The sequence below is a fragment of the Pholcus phalangioides genome, unplaced genomic scaffold, assembly GCF_987345545.1.
Source record: "Pholcus phalangioides strain wild (caught in Gottingen) unplaced genomic scaffold, Ppha-v1.0 ptg000010l_1, whole genome shotgun sequence".
Lineage (NCBI taxonomy): Eukaryota > Metazoa > Arthropoda > Arachnida > Araneae > Pholcidae > Pholcus > Pholcus phalangioides.
This window is the reverse complement of record NW_028301603.1, coordinates 7204530-7230988: the sequence shown is the minus strand read 5'-3', so window position 1 is coordinate 7230988 and position 26459 is coordinate 7204530. Positions and strand designations below refer to the sequence as shown.

The following is a 26459-nucleotide window of genomic DNA, read 5'->3' as shown; positions in this document are numbered from 1 at the left end:
TCTTTTCTATATACTGTTGACTATAGACTGTTTTTTCCCTCTTTCTCCCTTATTATTACTCCGGCAATATCTCCTCCTCTCTCCAAAATATAAATAAGAATATAATACATGTAGTCAAACTGAGCGAATGGCCGTCTTTTTATTTTCAGCTGCATTGAACATAATAACATTGAACATAAGGGGAAAAGAAGATATTTAGCTCGGCCGGCTCAGTAAGGGAAAAAAGCCCATAAGCTCACCGGTTTCCATTCGAGGATTTGTTAGGATGAGGGCCCTACAAGTGGAGAAGTTGGATACCCGTGTAGTCAGGCCAATGGGGCCCTGCACGTGAAGGAGAAAGAGGCCCGCGTGGACTGGCCACAGGGGCCCTGTACGTGAAGAAGACGGATAACTGTGTAGCCAGGCCATAAGGACCCTACACGCAATGCAATGAATATCTGAGGAACTGAGGAGGAAAAATTGAAATTACTACGAAACGGATGCGCCGTAAAGGCCAGTGTCGTGAAGCATCCAGATGTCTGCAAATATGTTTTGTGTGTAACTATTTATTGTTTTGATTTACAATGAAGCTCCGGAAGGGGCGGGATGGTTCTGGGGGCGGGAGAATTGGGTCGTGGGGAGTGATGAAGTCGGGGGCCCCCATGTTTACAGGTTTCATTTTGGGGGCCCCGGATGAATCTCATTCTTTTCTGTTGTAGAATTTGCAAAAGCGGAAGCCCGAGATAAAGTCAGTCCGGGGCCCACTAAAAGTATGCGAATTGATGTACCGGGTAATTGGTTGGGGGCCCTGGATTTTATTCGTTGGTAAAACGAATACAAAGGAAAAATTTTCATGGCATTCTCAGCGGTGGATGACCGACAAGCTTCCAAGTCGGGGCCCCATGTTTACAGGTTTCATTATGGGGGGGACCTGGATGAATCTCATTCTTTTCTGCAGTAGAATATGCAACAGCGGAAGCCCGAGATAAAGAAAGTCTGGGCCTCACTAAAAGTATGCGAATTGGTGTCCCGGGTAATTGGGTGGGGCCCCTGGATTTTATGCGTTGGTAAAACGAATACAAATGAAAATTTTGGCAGTCGCAGCGGGGGATGAACGGCAAGCTTCCAAGTCGGGGGCCCCATGTTTACAGGTTTTATTTTGGGAGCCCTGGATGAATCTCATTCTTTTTTGTTGTTTAACATTGTAGAATTTGCCACAGCGGAAGAGCGAGATAAATCCAGTCTGGATTCCCCACTAAAAATCATCGTATTGTGTCCCCGCTACTGGACGTGGGACCCTGGATTTTATTCGTTGTAATATTGATAAAAATGAAAAATTTTCACGGGGGGGGGGGGTGTCCGACAAGCTTCCAGGTCAGGTTCCCGTGGAAATTTTGACAGGTTCTAATTCGGGGGCCCCTGTATGTATCTCATTGATTTTTGTTGTTTAACATTGTAAAATTTGCAACACATCGGTAGCCCGAGATATATCCAGTCTGGGGCCCCTCTAAAATTCAGCGAATTAAATTTGGGGACCCCCATGGTTTATTTTCTGGGCGTACTTGATGAATCGCATTTGTTGCTTTATTATTGCGAAATTCGCTCCTCCAGTAACCTGGTGCTTTCACACGTCCCTTTTCATAGCACAATTCAGAGGGGCAGATCTGATGACGAAATTTTGCTGACGGGGGGGGGGAGGGGGGGGTCAAAAATGGCTAAAAATTTGCTTAAGTAATAGTTGTACAGCCCCAAATAAGAAGAGACCAACAGCTAGACGCGTATCTCGGAACTGTATAAAGTTCCTTCTTCAGTAGCGAAGAAAAATCAGATGATAAATATTTATATATAGGATAAGCATCATTTTTCGACTCTGTCTTGAACAGCGAGTGACTCCCGCTATTTTAATTTTTCTTTGCTACCGAAAGAAGGAACTTCATACAGTTCCGAAACGTGTCTAGCTGTTGTTCGCTTTTTATTTTGGGTATGGTTACGTTGTTTCCCAGTATAGTCTCACCCAAAAGGTGTTTCATTTCCATTTTACTGCAGTATTTCGAAAGAATTCATAATTATTCCAAGTAACATCAGAATTCAGTATCATCTATATACAGGGTGTCCTGTAAGTGCTGATACGACCTTTATCTCATCAACCATCCATTGTAGAGGAAGGATTCTAGAGTTCGAAAAATGCTCGGAAGGCGTTCAAAAATTACCCTGTACAAGTTTTAAGACTTAAAATTCAGTCTGTCACAAAATTAAAAAAAAAATCTAAATTTTTATACGGTCCCCCCCCCCTGTCTTCTAACTTCCAATTAGAAAGTTGTTGCCCTGTCTCACCTGATGCCAAAAAATTTCCATGTTTTCTAAGGGCAATATTCGCAGAGATATTCGAATTCGAAAAAACGGAGGAAACTTAGGAAAGAACGGCGTTAAATGCGGAAAAAACATTTTACTCGCATTTAACGTTGTTCTTTCTGAAAAAAACTGATTTTTTTTTTTCAATAGAGCTGAGCATTTTTTTTAAAATTTTAAATCTTTATCAAAACATGTTCAAAACTGATCAAAAACATCATAAGAGTGTTTGAGATTTAAGAAACAGTAATGTTTTGTCAATCTTATCACTGTGTTTTGAGTAATTTCGTTGTAATAAAATTTTTTCCTTGATTTTAATTTTACATTGAAACTAGCTATAATACCCGGCGCTGCCCGGGTTTTCTTCATTGAGGCTGTTAGAAACACGTGATATCTCGCTCTTTCTTTGAGGGACATGCAAACCGTGTCTAAGTAAACCAATATGGCGACTTCCTGTGCGACTCATGAAAGAAACAGATCTAGATTTAAAGAAACGTAGAAATGAATATATACTTTTCTTTCCTTTTTTAAGGGGCGTTATGTATTTCTATTCCCCCCCCCCCCCAAACTTCAAGTTATCGAGATCTGCCTGTTTCAGCTTTCAAAAATGCTTAATTAAAACTGTGGAATTTTTTCGATGTACTTTTTATGGGCCCATAATTAATTTTAAAACAACCTAAACTGTATGAATTGATGCAAATAAATATCAAAAGACAATACGGAGACATTAATTTTTCATGCTTGAGAAGATATAAATAAAAAGTTGAAATCAATGTTATTGCATGAATGCCCAACTCAAAAGTAGGTCCGGCTAATTACTTCATATTCAATCTCCTGGGCTTAGTATACCTCTAAGCAATCACAATATTTCAGAAATCGGGAATTCTATACAATTTTTAAAATTATTGATGTGGCGGAAAACCCCACCAAATTTCAGCATTTCTACAGTAAAATCGGCAATTTTAACAGTGATTTCTATGAGGATCACCCTTTTCCTGACCCTCAAAGCGATGCTGATGATGATTATGACGTCTATTCAAAAAGCCTCATTACTGAGAGTATTGAAATGTAATTGTATTGAATAGTAGTATTGTGTAGTATTGAAAGTATTGGCAAACCATTATAAAGGCATAAACTATTATAATTGAGTAGTCGAGTGCGGCAGCGATAAGAGATGCCGTATGTGTGGGAAGAAGCATCATTCGTTAATCCATAGAGAGGAGGCACAAAAACCAAAACAAAATGAGTCCCCCACTGAAAGAAAAGAAATCGGGGCTTGTGAGACCAAGAAAGAGAAAACGACAGACTCATGTGCTGCATCTTCGAGTGTTGACAATTGCTTACATTCGAGCGAGAAAAGGGGATGCGTTCTGTTGTCAACAGCAATAGTTTACATTCAGAGGCCAGCTGGTGGGATGTTTCCAATACGCGCTTTATTACTCGACGCCGGCTCTCAAGTCAGTTTTGTCAGCAATGAGGTGGCAGACTCTTTACGACTTCGGAGAGACACTGTAAACGTTCCTATTGCAGGACTGAATGACTCTAATCTGAACATAAAGAAAACAGTAACAGCGCTAATCGCTAACCGCGAAGAGGGCTATAGTAAACTCGATCTTTTAGTTGTTCCCAAGATAACAGATTTAATGCCGTCAAAGTGTTTGGATTTGACCTGCGTTGAACTTCCTAGAAACTTGAGTTACGCGGATCCCAACTTCAATATTCCGCAAAAAATAGACGCATTGCTGGGTGCAGAAATATTTTACGAGTTATTGGAGAACAACCAAATAAAATTGAAGAATGAGCCTATCCTACTTCAAGCATGTGTGTTTGGTTGGATGGTAACAGGGACATTCCAGAATGCAGTAACCTACAACAATCTCCATTGCCATTTAACGAGTTATCGGGATGAGGTTGAAAAGGGTTTGGCAAAGTTCTGGGAACTGGAGTCAATCGGGATAATGGATGATCCTAAATTCGAGGAAACCAACGAGGCCAAACAGTTGTTTGACAAAACAGTCTGTTTCAAAGACGGACGATATGAAGTTAGCCTACCATGGAAGAGAGATTGGATAGAGCTAAATGATAACTTTGATGTCGCAGAGAAACGATTACAGAGCCTTCTCAAGAGAATGCGGTACGATCCGACTTTGTTTGCTCAGTACCGTGAAGTACTAGACAATTACTTGGATCAAGGGATTATAGAGAAAATACCAGACGCGGAGAACACTGATGGAAAACCAGTATACTACTTGCCACATCAAACAGAGTATTTCGAGCAGAAAGCGTCACTACAAAAATGAGAATTGTATTCGATGCAAGCTCTCACAAACCAGGTGAACTGTCCTTAAATGACTGCTTATGGACAGGTGTTAACTTAAACCCGAACATTTTTCATTTGTTGACTTACTTTTGTCTCAACAAAATCGCGTTTCTTGCAGATGTCGAGAAAGCATTTCTACAGATTTCTCTTGCAGAAAAAGAAAGAGATGCAGTGAAGTTTCTAGTCACCAATGCAAGGTGCATCAGCGATCATGCCAACGTGCAAGAGTTTCGATTCAAAAGAGTATTATTCGGCGTCAATGCCAGCCCATTCTTACTTGCTGCTACGATCAAAACACATATAGAAAAACAACGCGACAATTATCCAGCTGCAACTCAAGTGCTCTACACCTGTGCTTACGTCGATGATCTAGTGGCTGGAGAAGACAGCGTGGCAGAAGCATTGCGAGTCTCTCGTGAAACTAGAGAGATCATGAGAGGTGCCAACATGAATCTTCGTAAATGGATATCTAACGATCCTAGGCTGATTCATCTATGGAAGAAAGAGGGATTTGACGTCCATCCTCAGCATACGGACGGCATCAACGTGCACAAAGTTTTAAACAAAATATTTACACAAAAATAAACTAATTTGAAATAATACAAATTTCATCAATGATGCATTTTCCTACATGTGTAAGCGTAAGAGGGTTCTCATACTAGGGGATTTCAATTACCCAGGGTATTGATTGGGTGAATCTTTCATCTAGAGATCAGTATGAAAGAGACTTTCTTAAGTTGGTGATCGAAAATGTTTTGTATCAGCATGTATCAGAAGCCACTAGGGGTACTGCTATTTTGGATTTAGTTCTTACTAGTTCTGAGGATCTTGTTGAACATGTTTCGGTGGGGGAAGAGTTTTCTTCCAGTGATCATCGTATAGTCAGATTTCACTAACTTTTCTTTGGGTAAGGTTGATAACAAAAGACTGGTTCCTTGTTTTCGAAGAACTAACTTTGATGTTTTGAGAGGAAGTTTTCAAAGACCGGTTGGAATCAGTAGGGGTGGTAAGTCAATGGGAAGAATTTAATACGAAGCTGTCCTTTGTTTTGCACGATGTCATACCCTTTGTTAGAAAAAAGCGTATTTGTACATCGCACCCTCTATGGTTCACGGATAGCGTGATCGGCACGGATAGCCTTTATCTTGAAAAGAAAAGAGCATTCAGAGAGTATAAAAGTGGACGAGGTGACCTATCATTGCTTACTGGGAAAAGAAGAGTGTTGAAGAGAGTGATAAATGAAAGTAAAAAGGAAGTTGAATCTAGGTTTGCAGATAACATTATCTTTGACCCAAAATCATTTTTTCGATACATCAATAATGGATGTAAGGGGACGGTTGGCCCCCCTCTTGATAGGAGGCTCTAGGTTGGAGAGCAATGTAGGCATGTGTAGTGCTTTCAATGAATTTTTCGCGTTGGTTTTTAATGGAGATAATGATATTCGATATACGGGTGTTGCATGGGATAATAAAACCCTCAACGATATTCAAGTAGAAGACGTGGAGGTCCTAAATCTTCTAAGAAATGTATGTGCAAGCAAAGCACCAGGAGAGATCTATCCCAGGGTCCTCAGGGAATGTGTTAATAAATTGTTGGGGCCAGTCGCACAGATATACAAGAGTAGTGTTGCTGAGGGTATCGTCCCAAGGGATTGGAAACTTGCTAATGTTGTTCCGATATTTAAGAAGGATAGTAGAGAAGCGGTGTGCAATTATCGTCCAGTGAGTTTGACGAGCTTCATCTCGAAAATTTTGGAAATTATCATCAAAAGGCAGTTTGTGAAGTGGATAGACGAGAATAATGTATTGTCGGATAATCAGCATGGGTTCAGGAAGGGGAAGTCATGTGTAACTAACCTCCTTTGCTTCTATGATCACGTGACTAAGGCTTTCGGTAAGAGCAAAAATGTCGACGTTGTTTACCTTGATTTCCAGAAGGCATTCGATCGGGTCCAACATGGCAAACTCTTGAAGCGTTTACACGAGATTGGAATAGGGGGCAACTTGCTGAATTGGATAAAATCGTGCTTAAGAGATAGGTCGCAACGAGTTATGGTGAACGGGAAATTCTCTGGTTGGACAGACGTCACAAGTGGAGTTCCTCAGGGAAGTGTCCTTGGTCCCATACTTTTTTCACTTTTTATCGATAACATTACTAGCGAATTCACAGATGCTGTGAAGCTAATGGGGGTACTCGGAAATCAATGCGATAGGGAGTTGCTCCAGACCAACTTAAACAGGATTGCAGAATGGGCAAATGAATGGAACATGACGTTTAGCGTTGATAAGTGCATGGTTTTCACTCATTTTGGCTCGAACAACCCACGGTTCTCTTACGAGTTGAATGGTGTCACTATCCCGGATGCAACTAGGTTCATCGATTTGGGAATTCTCATTGACGAGCGGCTTAGGTTTTCTGAACATTGTTCAGCGGTGGTCAAAAAAGCGAATAGAATTCTTGGTCTCATTTCCAAAAAGGTCTCTTCGCGTTCTCCTAAAGTCATTCTTCCGTTTTTTCGAGGCTTAGTTCGTCCTGGACTGGAGTATGCTGTGTTATACCATACCTACAGAGGGACATAGATTGGTTGAAGGGGTGCAGAGAAGAGCTACGCGTGTCCTTATTGGCACACAGGGCTTGAGTTATGAAGAGACACTTCATTTTTTGAAAATTTTTACATTGGTTGAACGCAGGTGTCGAGCGGATATGATCGAAGCATTCAAAATTTTGAATGGGATGGATAGGATGGACCATGAACTTTTAGTACACCGCCAATCGACTGCTTTTACAAGGGGACACCAATATCGATTTGTGAGGGACAATGCAAGGTTATGGTGTCGCAGGGGGAATTTTTCTCTAATTGGGTAGCTTACCTCCGGAGGTAGTAAATTGTAACACAATTGACACGTTTAAAAAGAAGTACGATAAACATGTTGGGGTAAATCGAGAAGCTATCCATTCTTAGAATAAGACAACCATAAGTGTTCTTTATGGGCATTGTATAATATTTTATCATATTGTTTATAATTTTTGTTAATTGCATTTTTAATTGGGTTGCTGTATTTTTGAAATATATGACATCCATATTTTTATGGGTATCTTTTTCTCAGCCTCCTCGTTGGGCATTTTGCCTGTTGTGGCGTTGTATTTGTATTTACAGTAACTTGATGACATTGTGTCGTCTTCAAGCGCAGAATTTACATTGATTGAAAATAATTTATTCTATTTTTTTTACTGTATTCTATTACGTTTATTTTGCTCTTTCGTTATTTTCATAAATTAAAAATGAATCAAATTAAATACATACATATTTATATACTTCAGACAATCTTTGAGTAACTATCTTCTAATGGAAAAACGGTGGGGGGGGGGGGGGCATAGGAATGAGAAATGGTTGAAGTGGGGCCATGGACAAGCCCCCACATTGCTCCAAACTGCAAAAATGTTTCTAATAATGGCATTAATTATAATGATTGTATTGGCCTAATAGGCATAAATTTACCATCAGTTCCTCCGTCATTTTTGCGATAAACAAGCTTTGGAAGTCAATAAGCAAATATGAGAAAATACAAAATTTACAAAAAATATATGAAAAGTCGCATGAGTAGTAAAATATTATATAGATATTAACACAAAAAAATTGGTTATATATATATATATATATAATATATTCTTCCAGTGATACGATATAACAATATGAAAATAAATTTCAACTATCTATTCCAGGGGTTTTTAACCTATCAAATATTACGAGAAAAATTAGAAATCTCCACGAAGCCCACGAGCCAACAACTCTGAATCCGGCAATTCACAACGACTTAATTCAGTGTACAATGGGCCAACGGGAACCAGTTAAACAAGAGGAAATAACTGAAGAAATTTAATTACTTAGAGAGGTAGGGGCAACTGCCCTGGGCAGAAACACTTAGGGGCGGCAGTTCCAGGTGAGAGAACAAAACACCGTTATAAAATTACCGACCGAAAATGCGAAGTGTGGCTGATACAGTGAAATTAAAAATTCAAAATCTTATTTCATCGCAATTTATTACCTTATCGGCGCCCCAACGGCCCTCGCTGGGAGAAATGCAAATCCCGACAGAAAGCGCTAAGTGTGGCTTATACGGTGAAATTAAAATTTCAAAATTAACTCGATTGAAATTCATCATCTCAATGGGCTCCGAACAACGCCCCTAGCAGCTAGAAATGCAAATCTCGATAGAAATTGCGAAGTGCTGCGTATACGGTGAAAGTAAAATTTTCAATTCGACCCTGTCGGGATTTTAGCCTTGTTGGGATTTTGACCTATCGGGAATATGGCCCGGACCCATGCCCTACTACTGATGCTGGAAAAAAAATTAATGGAGTAAAGGGAAAATAAATGAAGATAAGTTTAATTTTCTCTTCCAACAGCAAAAATTTTAAAAGAAAGCCTCAGCTTCTTATTCTTTAAAGCCATGCTTGAGTTCAAAAACTGTGTGAAGTTACCACGTTTTAAACTTACAACTCTTGCACAGAAAACCTCTTGGGTGACAAAAACATTTTGGAAAACAGGCTCATTAAACTAGAGCTTCAACAAAAAAAAACGCTCACGGACACTCGTTACCTCGCTCGAACACTCCACACCCCCCCACTCGCCCATTCACTCGCCCATTCATTCACCTACTCACGAACTAAGTAGCTCGCTCGCCCACCCACTTGCCCACACACTCGATCGTTCACTCGCGCTCTCACTCACTCGCACACATTTGCCCACCCATTCGCTCACTCATTCTTCCACTCGCCCACGCACTCACCCGGTCACGGACTCAGTAGTTCGCTCGCCCACTCACCCGGTCACGGACTCAGCAGTTCGCTCTCCCACCCACCCCTAACTCGTCCAAACATTCGCCCCACCATCCGCCCAATAATTCCCCATTAACTGCTTCCGCCACTCTTCCACTGATGAACACAGTAGCTCCATATCCCGCTGACGGACTGAATAGCTTGCTCGCTCAAGCACTCGCCCGTTCACGCAATTGCTCACTCACTCTACCACTCACCCGCTCGTACACTCAGTAGCTCACTCGCCCACACACTCGTTCCTGAATCACCCACTCATGGGCTCTGTGGCTCGCCCACTCACACACCCGCTCACGGACCCAGTAGTTCGCTCGCCCACTCATTTGTTCACCCACTCGCCTGTGCACTCGCTCACGCATCTCCTCACGGAATCAGTAGCTCGCTCGCCAACTCACTCGCTCACTCTACCTTTCACTCGCTGCCTCACTATCCCGCGGGTAAAATCGGTATCTCGCTCTCAAGCCCACTCGCCCACTCGATAGATCACTCGCTTCCTCAGTATCCCGCTCGCCCACATAGTTGTTCGCTCGCCCACTCAATTGCTCACCCAATCACTCGTTCACTCACTCGTTCATACAGTCTTCAACTCGCTCCCTTCACGGACTCACGCGCACCCATTTGCCCACGCGCTCGACCGTTCACTCGCTCGCTCACTCACTCCCCCACACTCCTTCACTCACTCTTTCACTCGCCCACGCACTCACTCGCTCACGAACTTCGTAGCTCGTTCGCCCACCCACTCACCCACACTCCTTCACTCACTCTTTCACTCGCCCACGCACTCACTCGCTCACGAACTTCGTAGCTCGTTCGCCCACCCACTCACCCACCCATTGATTTGATTCTTTACTCACCCACTGACGGACTCAGTAGCTCGCTCGCGCAACCACTTACTCACGCATTCGCCCGTTCACTCACTCTCCCACTCACTCGCCCACTTACAGACTCAGTAGTTCGATCGCCCACTCCTTCGCTTCCTGAACCACCCGCTTCCTGTAGCTCGCCCACTCATTCACCCGCTCGCGGACTCACCCACTCGCCCAAACACTCGCTCAACCACCCACCCGCCCAACCATTCAGGTTTCACTACTGATGGACTCAGTAGTTCGCTCGCCCACCCACTTGTTCACCCACTCACCTGTATACTCACTCACTTATCCGTTCGCGGACTCAGTAGCTCGCTCGCTCATCCACTTGTTCGCCCACTCGCCTGTATGCTCGCTCACTCATCCGCTCGCGGACTCAGTAGCTCGATCTTTCATTCGCTCCCTAACTCTCCCGCTGACGGACTCGGTTACTCGCTCTCTCACCCAGTCACTCGCTTACTCACTATCCCGCTGACGGACTCAATAGCTCATTCTCCCACTCACTTGCTCATCCAATCGCCCGTTTACTATATCGTTCACTCACTCCTCCTCTCGCTCCCTCACTCACACGCTCACGAACTCAGTAGCTCTCTTGCCCACACACTCGACCGTTCACTCGCTCGCTAACTAACACACCTCCGCTCATCCGCACACTCTTTCACTCGCCCACGCACTCACCCGCTCATGGACGTATTAGCTCGCTCGCCCACCCATTCGCCCATTCACTCGATTCCTCACTCACCTGTTGACGGACTCAGTAACTCGCTCGCCCAACCACTTGCTCATACACTCGCCCGTTCACTCACTCGCTCACTCACCCTCCCACAGACTCAGTAGCTCACTCGCCCACCAACTCGCTTCCTGAATCTCCCGCTCATGTATCTTAGCTCGCCTACCCACTCGCTCACCTATTCCAGTTCATTCGCTCGCTCACTCATTCTTCAACTCGCCCACTCATTAGTTCATTCACCCCCCCCCCGGACTCAGAAGCTCACTCGCCCAACCGATCGCCCATTCGTTCGCTCACTCACTCACACGTTCATGAACTCAATAGTTCGCTCGCCCACCCACTCGCCCGTTCACTCACATACTCACGGACTCAGTAGCTTGCTCGCTCACTTGCCTAACCACTCTTCCACTTACTAGCTCGCTCACTCTCTCACGGACTCTTGTCGAACTGTTGTTGATGAATTGCTGGTTGGTGAATTTCTGGCAGTGAATTTTCCGGACACGACTTTCAACGACGCCAACTTCACTGTTAATTCTTAATTTTAGTCATCTCATCAACGAACAAGTGGTGCTTCATTTCCGTCCATTGGCGTCTTTTGTTTGATTTCAGCAAGAGTTGGCAACTTTGCTTATTTTTGGAATCATCTTTGGCAATAATTGGCGATGTCCCGTATTTTTCCATACTTGAAAGCCGAATTTATCGCATTTTCTCACGAAAATATGGTCAGTAAACTAAAAATGATATAGAAGTAAGACCCCATAGATGTCACAGCGAATACATTGTAGTCTGAAACAAATGTAACTAAACAAATCCAATCTGCTACCAGTGCCTAGAATGTAATAAAAGCCCAGTCTACTTTACTCACTTTACTTAGTTCTGATGGTGTCTTAGCATATAAAAACCCAATAGATGTCACAGCAAACAGGTTGTAGTCTGTAACAAATGTAAATAAACAAACTCAAACTGCAACCAATGCCTAGAATATAAAAAGCCCAATATACTTCTGTCTATACTGATGATGTCTTCTTATATAAAGACCCAATAGATGTCTCAGCAGAGAGCTTGTAGTCTGTAACAAATGTAAGTAAACAAATTCAATTTGCTACCAATGCCTAGAATGTAATAAAAGCCCAATATACTTTCTTCATTACTGATGATGTCTAAGCACATAAAGACACTAGATGTCACTGCAAACAGTTTGTTGTCTGTAACAAATATAAATAACCAAATTCTACCTCCAATGTCTAAAGTGTAGTAAAATCCTTTTCTCAGCTTATGATGACGTCATAGGCTTTATAGTCTATAGACTCACTAGATGTCGCAGAAAATAGTTTGTTGTCCGTCACAAATGCTGCATTGCTTATTTGTGGTGTACAATATTACTGATTACACACATTACTACATTACTGATTACACACATTACTACATTACTGATTACACACATTACTACATTACTGATTACACACATTACTACATTACTGATTGTAATGCTTTACGTGTTGTAGTGCACTGAGTGCTATATTGCTTATTGTAATGCAGTGCTTATGGATTATTTGTATCTCATTGCGTATTATGGTGCTTTGTTTAGTATCTGATGCTTTGTTATTATATCTGATGCATCAGATATTATGCCGTATTGCGGTGCATGAGATATTGTGCTGCGTTGCTTATATTGTGGTGCAATGTAAATATTGGCCAATTGCGCATTGTTATGCGTTACGTATTTTATAGTGAATCACGTGCCATATTGCTTATTCTAGTGCAGTGCTTATGGTGTATTGTGGTTCATTGCATATTGTGGTGCATTGCTTATTGTGCTGTATTGCCTACGGTGGTGGTGGTGCATTTGTTATTGTGCTGTATTGCCGATGGGGGTAAATTACGCATCGTGTTGTTTTGCTTATTGTGGTGTATTGCGTATTGTGCTTAATGTGGTGCACTGAATATAGTGGTGCATTGCTTATTGCGGTGCTTTGAATATGCTGGTGCACTAATTATTGTGCTGTATTGCCTGTGGTGGCGCATTGCTTATGGTGCTGTATTGCCGATGGAGGTGCATTAAGTATTGTGCTGTATTGCTTAATGTGGTGCCCTGATATAGTGGTGCATTGTTTTTTGTGGTGCCCTTAATATAGGGCTGCACTACTTATTGTGCTGCATTGCCCTAAAATGGTGCATTGCTTAAAATGGTGCATTGCTTATTGCACCGAATCGCCGATGGTTTAACATTGCGTATTATGCTGTATTGCTTATTGTGGTGCATTGCGCATTGCAGCGCATCGCGAGATATATTGCTTACTGTAATACAGTATTTTTTGCGTATATTATGGTGCTCGCTTACTGCGATACATCGCGTATTGTGGTGCACTGTAAATAGTGGTACATCTTAGTCGCTATTTTTGGTTAGTATTTTTGGTGCATTGCGTATAGTAATGCATCGCGTGCTGTATTGCTTATTATAATGCATATTTTATTATGGTGCTTTGCTTATGTGATGCATCGCGTGTTGTATTGCTTATTGTGGTGCGTTGCTAATTGTTATGCATTATAGTGTATCGCGTACTGTATTTCTCATTGCAATGCAGTGCTTATTGCGTATTGGGTTGCATTGCTTATTGTGGTTTGCTGCAAATAGTTGTGCATTGCTGATTATAGTGCATTGCTGATCATAGTGCATTAGCGGTGCACCACAATACGCAATACAACACAATCAGCCGTTCACCACAATACGTAATGTACCATACAATGCGCATATTGCATTGATGCATCACAATACGTAATGCACCATAATAAGCAGTAGGCACGACATTATAATAAGCAATACGGCACACGATGCACGTTCAACACGCAAAAGTTCAAGCACAATTATATATGATTATAGTGCATTGCTGATTATAGTGTATCGCTTGCTTATTGTGTTTCAGTAGTTATGGCATATTGTGGTGCTTATTGCGATGTATAGTGCTTTATTGCGTATTGAGCTGTATTGCTTATTATGGTGTGTATTGCGTATTGTTATGCATTGCGTGTTGTAGTGCATCGCGTACTGTATTGCTTATTATAATGCAGTATGTATTGCGTATTGTGGTGTATTGCGTTTTGCGCTTGAACTTTTGCGTGTTGAACGTACATCGTGTGCCGTATTGCTTATTATAATGTCGTGCCTACTGCTTATTATGGTGCATTACGTATTGTTATGCATCAATGCAGTATGCGCATTGTATGGTACATTACGTATTGTGGTGAACCACTGATTGTGTTGTATTGCGTATTGTGGTGCATTGCGTATTGTATGCATTACGTAGTACATCGTGTTCCGTATTTCAATATGGTGAATGTGGTGCATTGCGTATTGTTATGAATCAATGCAGTATGCGCATTGTATGGTACATTAAGTATTGTGGTGCACCGCTGATTGTGTTGCATTGCTGATTGTGGTGCATTGCTTATTGTTACGCATCAGGTATTGTAGTGCATTGCTGTATTGCTTGTTATAATGCAGTGCTTATTCCGTATTGTGGTACATTGTGTATTGTGCTGTATTTCTTATCGTAATGCATTGTGTATTGTAGTGTATTGCTTAATCTAATGCAGTAGTTATCGCTATTGTGCTGTATTGCTTATTGTGGTGCACTGTATTGCGTATTGTGCTGTATTGTTTATTGTAATGAAGTGGGTATTGCTTATTGTAATGCAGTGGGTATTGCTATTGTGCTGTATTACTTATTGTGGTGCACTGCCAATACAATGCTGATTTTAGTGCATCGCATGCTGTATTGCTTATTATAATGCAGTCCGATGCAGTCTGTATTGCGTATTGTGGTAAATTGCTTATTGCGATGTTTTGCTGATTGCAGTGCATTGCTGATTTTGCTGGTTGTTGATTTGTACTGTTATGCATTGCGTACTGTAGTGCATAACGTGCTGTATTGCTTATTGTAATGCAGTTCTTATTGCGTATTGAGGTGCATTGCGTATTATTCTGCTTTGCTTGATGCGATACATCGCGTTTGCGTATTGTGGTGGATGCATATTATACTGTATTGCTTATTGTGGTGCACTGCAAATGGTGGTGCATTACTGATTGTAATGCATTGCGTATTGTAGTGCATCGCGTGCTGTTTTGCTTATTTTAATGAGTGCTTATTGCATATTGGGGTGTATTGCTTATTGCGGCGTACTGCAAATAGGAATATTTTGCTTTATAATTAAAGAAGATGTGACGAGTAGTTAGCTGCATTGGAGAAGTTGGGAGGGGGGGGGGAGGGGGTTGGACGCCGTAGGTGTCAGGGGGGCCTAGTGAGTAAGATCGATCTTTTTCCATTTTCCTTTTTCCATGGAAAAAGATCAAGTTTGTTTATTACATTTCACTGCACATTTCAAAAGCTCAATACACTTCTTTTCTGCGATTTAAGCATGAGTTAGTGACTGTGCTAACTTTCGGCATCATTTTTGGCAATAATTGGCAATGCCCCGTATTTTCCCGTATTTTGGGCCCAAGTTCCCGTATTTTTATCGAGCAAATATATTCAGCCTAGCCATACCAAACAATTGCGCCTGAAATTCCTTGGACGGATCATGCTGATCCCTTGGGAATACGTGAAGATCACGTTATTATGGAAAAAAAAATGACGCAAGATTTGTTTTCCAATTTTTTTTTTTGTGGTGAAACAGTATTTTCTTCACTGTGACAATTGGAAATAACAACCAGAAATTGCTTGTATGTAAGCTATGATATTAGCCCATATGTTAACGTTAATAAGGTCTTTCGCAGAAAGAGCCTCTGTTTCATGAAATTATAACCACAAAGCAACAGCAAATTAGTCACTGATAGTCATATACCAACAAATTAATCAATTTACGAAAATCGCGATGTTATTGAATTTTTTTTGGTATAATAACTAATGCCTGTTTGTATTTTTATTAATGAATTAATTTTTTAATCTTTCAAGTAATTAGTTAACTTTCATGGTAATTAATTTGAGAATAATTATTGTAATTAGTTCCAAAAAATATGAATTTTATATCAAATAGACAACACATTACACAAGTAGGCGCGGGAAGGTAGCTCGAATCACCCTGGGGTGTGGGACGAGAAAAAGGTTGGGGAACCCCTGCTTTTTTAAGGCTTATATGCTTTCTTGTAGTTTATCTTCCGAACTCATCCACATTCAGTCCATAAATTTCCTTAAATAATTTTTAAAAGGCTTGTTGATGCTCGCGTCTAAAGACTGTGAAATGGACGTTAGTCACAAAAGATGGGGAATCAAAATATTATTATGTATTTTATTATTACCAAAATGCATATTTTTTTGGGAATTGAAAAAATCAATTTTCATCACTTTAATTTTCCTGAATAATCAGTCAACATGTAAGTTTTTTTTTCCATCTCGCCCCCCCCCCCAAAACTATGCTGTCCCGCACCCCCGGCTGGGAACCACTGGCTGAGGCCATGTAGTGTAAAGAGTAGATTTGTGTAAAGAGTGGGGGGTCGATATTTTCTCCTCAAAAACTGGCCCCTGCATAAGCCGACCTCCCACCCAAAAAAACAAAAAAAATTAAGGAACAAATTTTTACACGAATTAAAAAAAAAGAACTCGGCTATTATAGGAATTATATATAGTAATTCTCAATTCTCAAGACATCAAAAGTGGGTGCTGCCATCTCCCGGACGATCAATCCACTAATTGTTCGCTTGCTTTTTCCATTCCCCTCTTTTATTTCATAACAATAGAACAAACAATTAGAGAGAAATGAAAATTTTCAAAATGTAGAAAGTGGGTGAATTTTTCGAATTTGTCCAGCTTTTCCGTAGCTTGCGTGTTACCAAAAAATAAAGTAAATAAACTAGAGTAACTTAGTAAAACGTAAGCACTAATTTAACCATAAAAAAACTGAACTTAAATCAGTGTTACTCAGTAACTGTTTTAGTAGTCTATTAGACGAATGTTTATACTCTCTCGTCTAGGGCAGTGGTGCTCAAATCGTGGGTCGCGTCAGTGAACTGGGGGGGGGGGGGAAGTAAGGGGCGTCGCTAGAGATTTTCCAAATAAGAAATCAATTTTTATTTAAAAATATGTCAAAACTAAAGAATTCATTTATTCAGCTGAGCTAATTACCATGCACCATACAACGCAATTATAACAAATTCTACTTGCACAATAATTAATATATCGGCTCCGTCATGCCAGAATCACGAATATGCAACGTACTTGCAAAAAAAAAATACGTGGTAGATGACGTTTGTGTGTGTGTGTGTGTGTGAATGTTTACTCTAGCCATGTTTTACTCTATGGAAGTTATTTTCCTAAAATGTTTTGTAACGTGCTTTTCAATGGGCGATACATCAGCACCTCCTAGAGATAGAAGGCCTCTGTATTGTTTTCCATTAACGTCATTCAGACTACCTACCAAGTTTGCTACATTTTGAAACACAGCATCCTATTCCGTTTCTTCTTATTTTGGCGTAGAACCTTCCTGATTGGCTCATAAATACCGCATAATGATTGGATGTGAGCATAGAAATCGCCAATTCTGAGCCCGGTCATTTCCTTTCCTCACAACGACGATACTGGCACGAGCAGGAAATTTTTTTCCCTGAATATTCTGAAGGAAAATGGACTACTTACTGATGTCACAAGCACTGAGGAGGCCGCCTATCTCTAGGAGGTGCTGGATACATTAGCGTTTCACGCAAAACGTGTATAGCAAAACAAGGTTAGTTTTTCTTTTAAAGGTTTATGGTTAAGGACCAATTTCCTGGTTGTATTGAGAGGCGCAAATTTTGAGAAATTATTATTATTTTGATTCCTGCCGCTGTGGTGGTCGAGTGGTTATAGTGACGGACTCGCGATGCGAGGATCCGGGTTCGAACCCCACAGTGGTGGTCGGCTGAAGTTGGTTTTCTGTGGTTCCCAACTCCAAGGCGCAAATGCGAGCCGATCTCCCCGTTAAAAAGTCTCGCCACAGAGAGCAACAGTCCTACAACGATAAATCATTCAATCATAACACTTCACTCATAGTTAGAGAAACTGGTGGCAGATGGCAGCACTACACATAACAAGCATTACAGAGAAACAAAAAACTTCACGTCAGGTTTCACTACACGTACACGCACATTCCCGCATGTACCGATTCGTTGGGGGTTCCGCGGGGGTTGTGGGCGGGGTGCATGTGTGGTGTAGCAGTAGTAGGTAGGGCCTCCAAAAAATGGCTCGGGGATCCATGATGTTCTTAAGTCAGCCACCTCGTTGGGCAATTTGTCTGTTGTGGCGTTGTATTTGTATTGGTATAAAAAGAAAGTAACCCCCGTAAAATTATTTTACGTCTAGTTATTTGTTTTACATGACTAGAGCTACTTCACCACGCATGCACCTCGTCCATATTCCTCTGCGGAACTTCTAACGAATTGGTACATGCTGGACACATCTGTGCCCGTGTTGTGCACCTAACGCGAAGTTTGTTTCTGTGTAAGGCTTTCACAATGCTGTTTGATCTGATTAGGCGTGGCCATCAGGTCCCATGGGCAAACGGCGAACGTGCCAAATTTCAAATAATAATAATAATTTCATGTTCGTAAGAAAATTTTAGTGGATTTAGGATACATTAGGTTTTCTGACTTCGAATCTGGCATTGGTTTCGTCACATTGGATCTATTGTTTGAGATGAAGTGAAAATTGAATTTCAGTGGTAATACATCAGCCGCATGCAAATCACATTGAAAAACTGCGAGTCATAAATAAATACAATAAATAACTGGCAAAGATATTTCAGTGATTTTAAGGTGACTTTCGGGTGCTGATTCCGAATCTGGCATTGGTTTGGTTTTTGCTAAATTGGTTCTAATTTTGGATTTAAAGAGAAAATTAAATTTTAATGGTAATACATAAGCGCAGCGTGTGCAAATCACATTTCTGAGAGTATGCATCATCCCGAAAACTAGAGCCATTTCGGAAAAAAAGCCAACGCTAGATTCGGAATCAGTGCCTCGACATGATTCTGAAGTCATCGAAATATCTTTGCCAATGATTTACTGTATTTATTCATAACGCATAGTTTCATTGTGATTTTTATGCTACTTATGTATGTAGGATTTTTAGTTCTAGTTATTTTTATTATCAGTAGATGGCACGCATGAAAATAAGATCGAGAGGGAGGGCAAGAGAGGGTTGTCGGGAGAGACGTTGGCGAGAAACGCCACGAGATTTTTTCACGTCTGTCGTCGACTTGTATTTTTGTCGAGAGAAATACCAAAGCCTCCTAGATACTACTTCTAGGAGGCTTTGACCCTACACAGTCGCCTTAGGTCACGACCACCTATATAGGTTATATAGGAGGTCGTGCTTAGGTCCACCGCAGGCTGCAGACGCACGTCATTTTTGACCTCAGCACAAAACCCGTTTGTGGGGTGCGGCTAGCACACGCGGGTGATTATCATCCGCGCTACCGAAACGCGGATCCAGAAAGGGACGATCATTCTACCCAGGAGCCGAATATTATAGGGGGAAATTTTTCTGTCTCGTAAAATACTGAATGATCCGATGCACCTACGTAATAAGTCGCTTCTCCGACATATCGGGCCCCGGATTAGTTTGGATCCGCTCTCATTCGTAGCTGATGATATATGCCTCGTCTTCATTCGCAGCTGAAGATGCTCGCTCCATTCCATTTGTAGTTGAAGATGTCTGCTTTGGCTTCATTCGTAGCTGGAGATGTTTGCTTAGGCTTCATTCGCAGCTGAAGATGTTTGCCTTCACTTATCTGTCTCGGCTCATCCACAGCTGAAGATGCCCGCCTCCACCATGGCCGATTCGATGAGTTGAGTCGGCCGTACCTCCACTCAATTCGCAGATGAACATACTTGTCTCCACTCCATTCACCGCTGAAAATGTCTACCTTCGCTCCATTTGAATCTGATGGTGTCTACCTTCGCTCCATTTGAATCTGATGATGCCTGCCTCTACTCCATTCTGAATTTGAAGATGACCCGCTCGATTCGTAGCTAAATATGTCTGCCTTCACCAATCCTGGGTCTAGAGAGTGGAGGGTGTGATGGGAACAACCAACCCTACCAATAGCCAAAATGATATGGTAAAATTTGTCCCGTATAATACAGGACGATCAATTTAACACACAATTTGCTCCTCCCGTCAAATCGTCTTGGATCCGCGCCTCAACGGAACCTGTTCGTAAAGCGGGATATGACTGTAATTTTTTTTTTTTTTTTTCTGTGCATGACATTGCAAGCTTTCTTTCGTTGCTTTTAGATGTGCTAAATACAATGGCAGATCTGCTTATGAGTAGGCTGACCATATTTCCTCGAGAGAAATACGGAAAATTGGGATTCCAAATGCGGGACATCGCCAAGAACGACGCCAAAAGTGAACAAAGCTGTCAAATATTGCTGAAATTACGGAAAAATCACAATGGCGGGAAACGAAGCATTATGCAAATTGCAGTGGATTGCAAAATGAATTCCACGAAATAAAACGTTCAACAAGACGAATGTGGGAGATTAATGTCTTTGATTTCAATAAAGAATAAAAATCCAAGTAGGCGTCATGTATAACTCGGGAAAAACCGGGACGGCCATGAAAAAGAAAAAACGGGACAATCCCGGGAAATGCGGGACGTATGGTCACCCCATGTATTACCATTGAAATTTGATTTTTCACTTTTTCTCAAAAAATGGAGCTCATATGACAAAAATGAATGGCAGATTCGGAATCAGCTCCCAAAATCATCCTGATATCACCGAAATATCTTTGAGAACAAAATGAGTGTTGAGCAGTTACCCGAAAGGGAATGAATTGAAAAATGATGAAACTACGTTAAAAACGTATACAGTTCTGATCACCATATTATATGATACAATATTTCATTAACCATGACAACTATTAGTTACGCTGGAAGTGAATTACTAATACACATCACGGTTTATTGATAAAGCATTTCATTCATCCAGGATGCATCAAACGAAGAATAGACGGATTTTCATCACAAATTTCACCGAGAATGGGGAAGGAAACATACCATGAAAAGAAACATGAAACATGTTGAAGAAAAGAAAATCGAAGAGGAAAATTCAACTTTGAATGAAATCTCGTCCACAAAAGAAATATTTATTCTTTTCTTATCTCAATGTAAGGAAAAAGAAGTAATACGCTTATTCTTTTTTTCCTGTTTTTTTCTCATCTGGAAGAAATAAAAGGGGAATGTTATGTTTTCTTTCTACTTTCTCAAAGACATGAGAAATGATATAGTTCTCATACTGTGCCGCAGTACTAAGTTCCTTTTACGGTGCCTGGGTCCTCTTGGGAAATAGACGAGAGAGCGGCTCTCGTCTCTTTCCCCACCCTCTTATCTTTCAGAACTACTTCTGAAGAGACTTTTCAAGAAAATTAGAAACGTCTGCAGTTTTCCGACTTTATAAGAAGATAGAGGAAAACGCAGCTTTGTGACCATAAAAGTATGTAACCCCACAAAGAAGATAACTAGCGATAGGTGGTACTCACGGTAAAAGAAAGGACAAAGCGAAACACTTTTTTCCCTTATTATTTGGAATACAGCATTGGTATTGAGCTGCAGTATAGTCGAGTAGTCATAGTGGCGGACTCGCATCACGAGTACGTGGGTTCGAATCCCACCGTCGCAACAGTGGTGGTCGAATGGAGTTTCTTTTCTGGGGGTTCCCAAGTTCAAGGCCCAAATACTGGCCGATCTCCCAGTTTAAAAAAATCTCGCCACCGAGAGAGCAACTGGCCTAAACAACGATACAATTATTCAATCATTACACTTCACTCATACTTAGGAAAACAGACGGCGGCAGTACACATAACAAGCATTGCACGGAAACAAACTTCGCGTCAGGTTCACAACACGTACACACACGCATTCCAAAATGTGCCGAATCGTTAGAAGTTCCGCAGAGGAACGTGGACGACTTGTATGTTTGGCTTAGTAGAGGTAATATTGCTATTGACCGTAAAATCTATAATACGTATTTTCTTGATCAGTCTCTTCAACTACTAGTCCGGTGCCGGTCCACGAAACATTTCGACCAGATCAAAAGCAGCCGCTGTGGTGGTTGAGTGGTCATAGTGACGGACTAGCATCGCGAGGATCCGGGTTCGAACCCCGTCGCCGCAGTGGTGGTCGGCTGATGTTGGTTTCCCGTGGTTCCCAACTTCAAGGCGCGAATGCGAGCCGATCTCCCCTTTAAAAAGTCTCGTCGCAAAGAACAACAGACCTACAAAACAGTACAAATGTAATTCAATCATAACACATCACTTCCTTCACTTCTGAAATATAGGTGGCAGCACTGAAAAGTCAAACACAACACTACATACGCACTCAGACTGTTAACTACACACACAGTTATACTGCACAAACTCACTAGGTAGTAAATCGTCAATAGATGGTGAAAGACCCGAGTTGTGGTCGGTTTGAAAGAAAGCCAATGTTTCCCAAGCTTTTCGATATCTCGGTGAAGACAAATGCACTACGGACCCCCCCCCCCCCCCCACAGGTGTGCTGATTAATGATCCGCCAACCCCATGTAACGTCCAAAGATCAATTTCGACATCCCCGGTCCTATAAAATCCATTTTTTTTTCTAATTTGCTTATAAGAAATTTTTTTTATTTCACTGCACAAAATGTCATTCATGCAACTGTAGTAAATGGAAATGATCCCGCGGACCCCTTACAGAGCACTCACGGACCCCCAGGAGGGTCCACGGACCCCCAGGAGGGTCCACGGACCACAGGTTAGGAAACACTGGCTATGTTATGCAGGATGTAATTTTAGATTTAATTTCCTTTATTGTCTCCATAAAAACCATCGCTTCTTAGTTTTCATTTCTATCTCAGGCCTCAGCACATTTGCAAATTAAAGAAAACATTACTATTATTTTCGTTTATTGAGCACATTTATTTATACACTCATGTCCATAAATTAAGGATCACACGGAAATCGAAATCTAAATTAAAAATTTCACCTGTAGAATTATCACACACATCTGCAAGAATGATATGCAAATTTCAGGAAGCCACCAGATGATGCCGATAGTACGTAACAATGACGACAGTGTAAGAGGGGGGTATATAAGGAATGGTGGCAAAGAAGTGAAATTGTTCACAAGAGTTCTGTAAGGCGCTCAGTGCCATAAGCGAATAGTTATGACACAGAGGACGCATGTGGATGATTTTTTACGTGGTAGAATTATCGGTCGCCTGGAATGTGAGCGTACTCAGATGGAAGTATCCGAGGAACTTGGAATCGAGGCTTTGGCAACGATTCTAAGATAACGGAAATGGCAGTAACTGCCAAAAGAAGCAGACGGAGCACAGCATCCGACCTGTCTCGTCAGCTATCTGCAGCCACGGGTAGATGTGTCAGATGTGTACCGCTCACGGCAACTCACTGTCGGCAGCGATTAGCCTGGAGTAGAGAACATGCAATGTGGACATCGTCACAGTGGGCTTGTGTGATGTTTCCCGACGAGTCCAGCTTGCAGTCTGATTCACGTCGGACTTTCATATGGAGAACGCCAGGTACCCGTTACCACCAAGCCAACATCATCGAACGACACCGTTACGGTGGCGCAGCATTGCTCGTTTGGGGTGGAATTATACTGGGTTCCAGAACAGATCTGCATGTTCAAACCGGAACCATGAAAGCCCAAATTTATCGGGACATCATTCTGGAACAACATGTACGTTTGTTTAGGGGTGCCATGGGCGCAGAATTTGTGTTTATGGATGACAACGCCCGTCCTCACCGAGCAAACATCGTAAACGAATGCCTTGAATCTGAAGATATAACCCGTATGGAATGGCCAGCACTCTCACCTGACTCTTGAATCAGATAGCGATAGAGCATGTGTGGGACATGCTTGGCCGACGAGTTGCAGCCCGTCAACCACCTCCTACATGTGTACCGGAACGTCGAAGAGCATTGCTTGCTGAGTGGAGTGATCTTCCCCAAGAACAGATCGATAATTTGATACTCAGCATGCCTAGGCGTTGTACGGACTGTATTCCATCGCATGGGAGACATGCAATGTATTAACCATCATACCAACCATGTAATAGTAAGTTTTTGTAAAGGAGATATTTTTTACAATTGCTCCAGGAAGCAAAAACCGTAGTTTTTATGAATGGTATCATACATACACCATCGTTTTTGTTCTTTATCTTTTGTTTAATAAATGGGCTTTATGAATAAGTAACGTTTGTTTTGGTTCTGAACCTTTATTTGCCGGAGCTGGCATTATCCTCAATTTATGGACATGAGTGTATTTTTGTCGGTACTCAAATTATTACCTCTATTTTTTTAAATATTTTTTTGTTAGTGCTCAAATTATTTCTCCCATTCATTTATTTTTGTTGCACCTCAAATTATTTTTTGGTGCGCCTCGTTGCAGTCCTGAAATTATTTCTCCAATTTTTGGCCGCTTTATATCACCGAAAGCGGAGTAATCCACCTTCAGAGAACGTATAAACGTGTATCGGTTGGTGATGTGGAACAGTTAGCGAATGCAGAAGGAGAATGTATGCGGATTACAAACCATGGTGGTGTGTTCACATTTTCTGAAGTTGGCCAAATTATGCGAATAGAAAACTGCTTTGACTGGCATTAAAAACTCTCTAAAATAGAGGAATTAGATAACTGCTATTTCTCAGGAAGAAGAAAACAACTTCTCCAGCTGCCGTAAAAACTCATTGTCTCGTCAGTGAGTTAAATCGTGCGACTATTCGATGTGTGACCAGCGTGCGCCGAACGTGCATCCCATTAGCCTTATTTTGGGTGGCATCTTGAAACGTCAATTTCGTATAACTCTGCTCTCATACGTGGACATTAATTATTCACTCTCTGGAATAGGTCCTTTCACTGATGTATGTCACAAATTGCTGTCGGCTTTGTACTCTGACGCCCGATGAATAATGCTCTCTCCGGGATACTATATAGAATATACCACAAAAAATATGTATTGTGTACACTACGCATATTTACTGTCGAAATTACTTAGAGTAGTTAAATATTAGAAAGTGGCAGGTAATTAACGAGATGCGAAATGATTAATTTGTACCCAATAATGTGTACGTATGATAAAATGATCTTGAAAATTGCGTCCATCGCCGTGAGAGAATAGTTAATTGAGCGTGGGATTTCCGAAGAGGAGCCATTAAAGTGTTAAGGAAACATTCCCTCCACCCATTGATTCGATGCTTCATTAAGTTGACGCGTGTTCGGCTCCAGAACAAAGGTGAAGCACCAAGAACCGAGGCACCTAATAGCATCGAATGGACACATTGGTTGAGTTCCATTAATCAGCAGAGACAGATGAGATGTATAATTCAGACACTGTCTGTTCGCTGGGTGTAACGGTAATGAGGCGCGAATCAAATTGCCCTTCATTGCTGTAAACTTTTGAAATACCAGTTGAGACTATAGCTTTACAAAGAACATCGATAGCTATGAAATTCCAATGATACCTCTAAAAGTAAAGTAAAGTAAGTTCGAAGAGTACATCGGCTGTATAAAAGTACTTCGAATGCATTTTTGATATGCAGGTATTTTCAAGTACTTGTAAGTATATGGCAAGTATTTTAAAGTATCTGGCAACATATATAATATGTCTGCCTCTAATCTATCCTAGACCCCTTAGTTTCTGCATATAGTTGTTCGAATATAGGGTTACCAGACGCCTTTATTTTTGATATGTTCTAATTTTTGATGTAATTCTAAGCTCCTCATGCGTGTTTCCAAAATTTTTTTTCCCTTTTGTCCTCATTTTCAAGGTTCTGGAATTTCTACCTTTTCTTCTTCCCAGAAAAAAACATTGCACTGCGGAACAAAAATCTGTTCGTCAGTGTACGTATTTATTTGATTTCTTTTCCATACATGTTGTATGCCTCTAGAACCAATAGTTCACGAGTTATTCCAGGATAAAGGGACTTTACTACGCACCTCTTTCAGACCCCGGAGCTACAAATGTGTGTGGGTTGCTTTCCTCCCTGTATATATATTTTTTTATTTTGACCTCAGCGAGTGTTAAGCTTTAACTTAAAGGATTGAGAAAATTTTGAGCTAGAAATATGTGAAAATAAATTTTATATCATTTTTAGGATTGATGCAGGAGAAAGTGCCTCCAGCAAAAGTGTGATTTATTACATGAAATTTCGCAGTTAAATTCTGGAAAAAATTTTGCATGTGGAGATGAATATACCTTGCATCATCTCGGCTGGAAAAAATTTGAATTACCGTATATACTCGTGTATAAGCCGACTCGTATATAGGCCGACCCCCCCCCCCCCCATTTCAGGACCACCAAAATCGCAATAAACTGAAAGCCCGTGTATAAGCCAATTCCCCAA

General features: G+C 41.3%; 2 protein-coding genes across 2 annotated transcripts; both read left to right on the top strand.

Annotated features, from left to right (window-relative positions):
- Window positions 1–3509: 3509 nt before the first annotated feature.
- Window positions 3510–4628, top strand: LOC149080822 (uncharacterized). The gene has a single exon (XM_089237387.1). It carries the CDS (start codon window positions 3510–3512, stop codon window positions 4626–4628), a length of 1119 nt encoding a protein of 372 aa, XP_089093513.1.
- Window positions 4625–26248, top strand: LOC149080821 (uncharacterized). The gene is made up of 2 exons (XM_089237386.1): window positions 4625–5105; window positions 26211–26248. Exons 1-2 carry the CDS (start codon window positions 4625–4627, stop codon window positions 26246–26248), a joined length of 519 nt encoding a protein of 172 aa, XP_089093512.1.
- Window positions 26249–26459: the final 211 nt, after the last annotated feature.

Excerpts from the sequence above, each read along its gene's own strand:
- LOC149080822 (XM_089237387.1), top strand. The coding sequence starts at position 3,510 with ATGTGTGGGAAGAAGCATCATTCGTTAATCCATAGAGAGGAGGCACAA.
- LOC149080821 (XM_089237386.1), top strand. The coding sequence starts at position 4,625 with ATGAGAATTGTATTCGATGCAAGCTCTCACAAACCAGGTGAACTGTCC. Across the intron at positions 5,106-26,210 it reads AGGTGCCAACATGAATCTTC|GATTGATGCAGGAGAAAGTG; the intron begins GTAAATGGATAT and ends TATCATTTTTAG.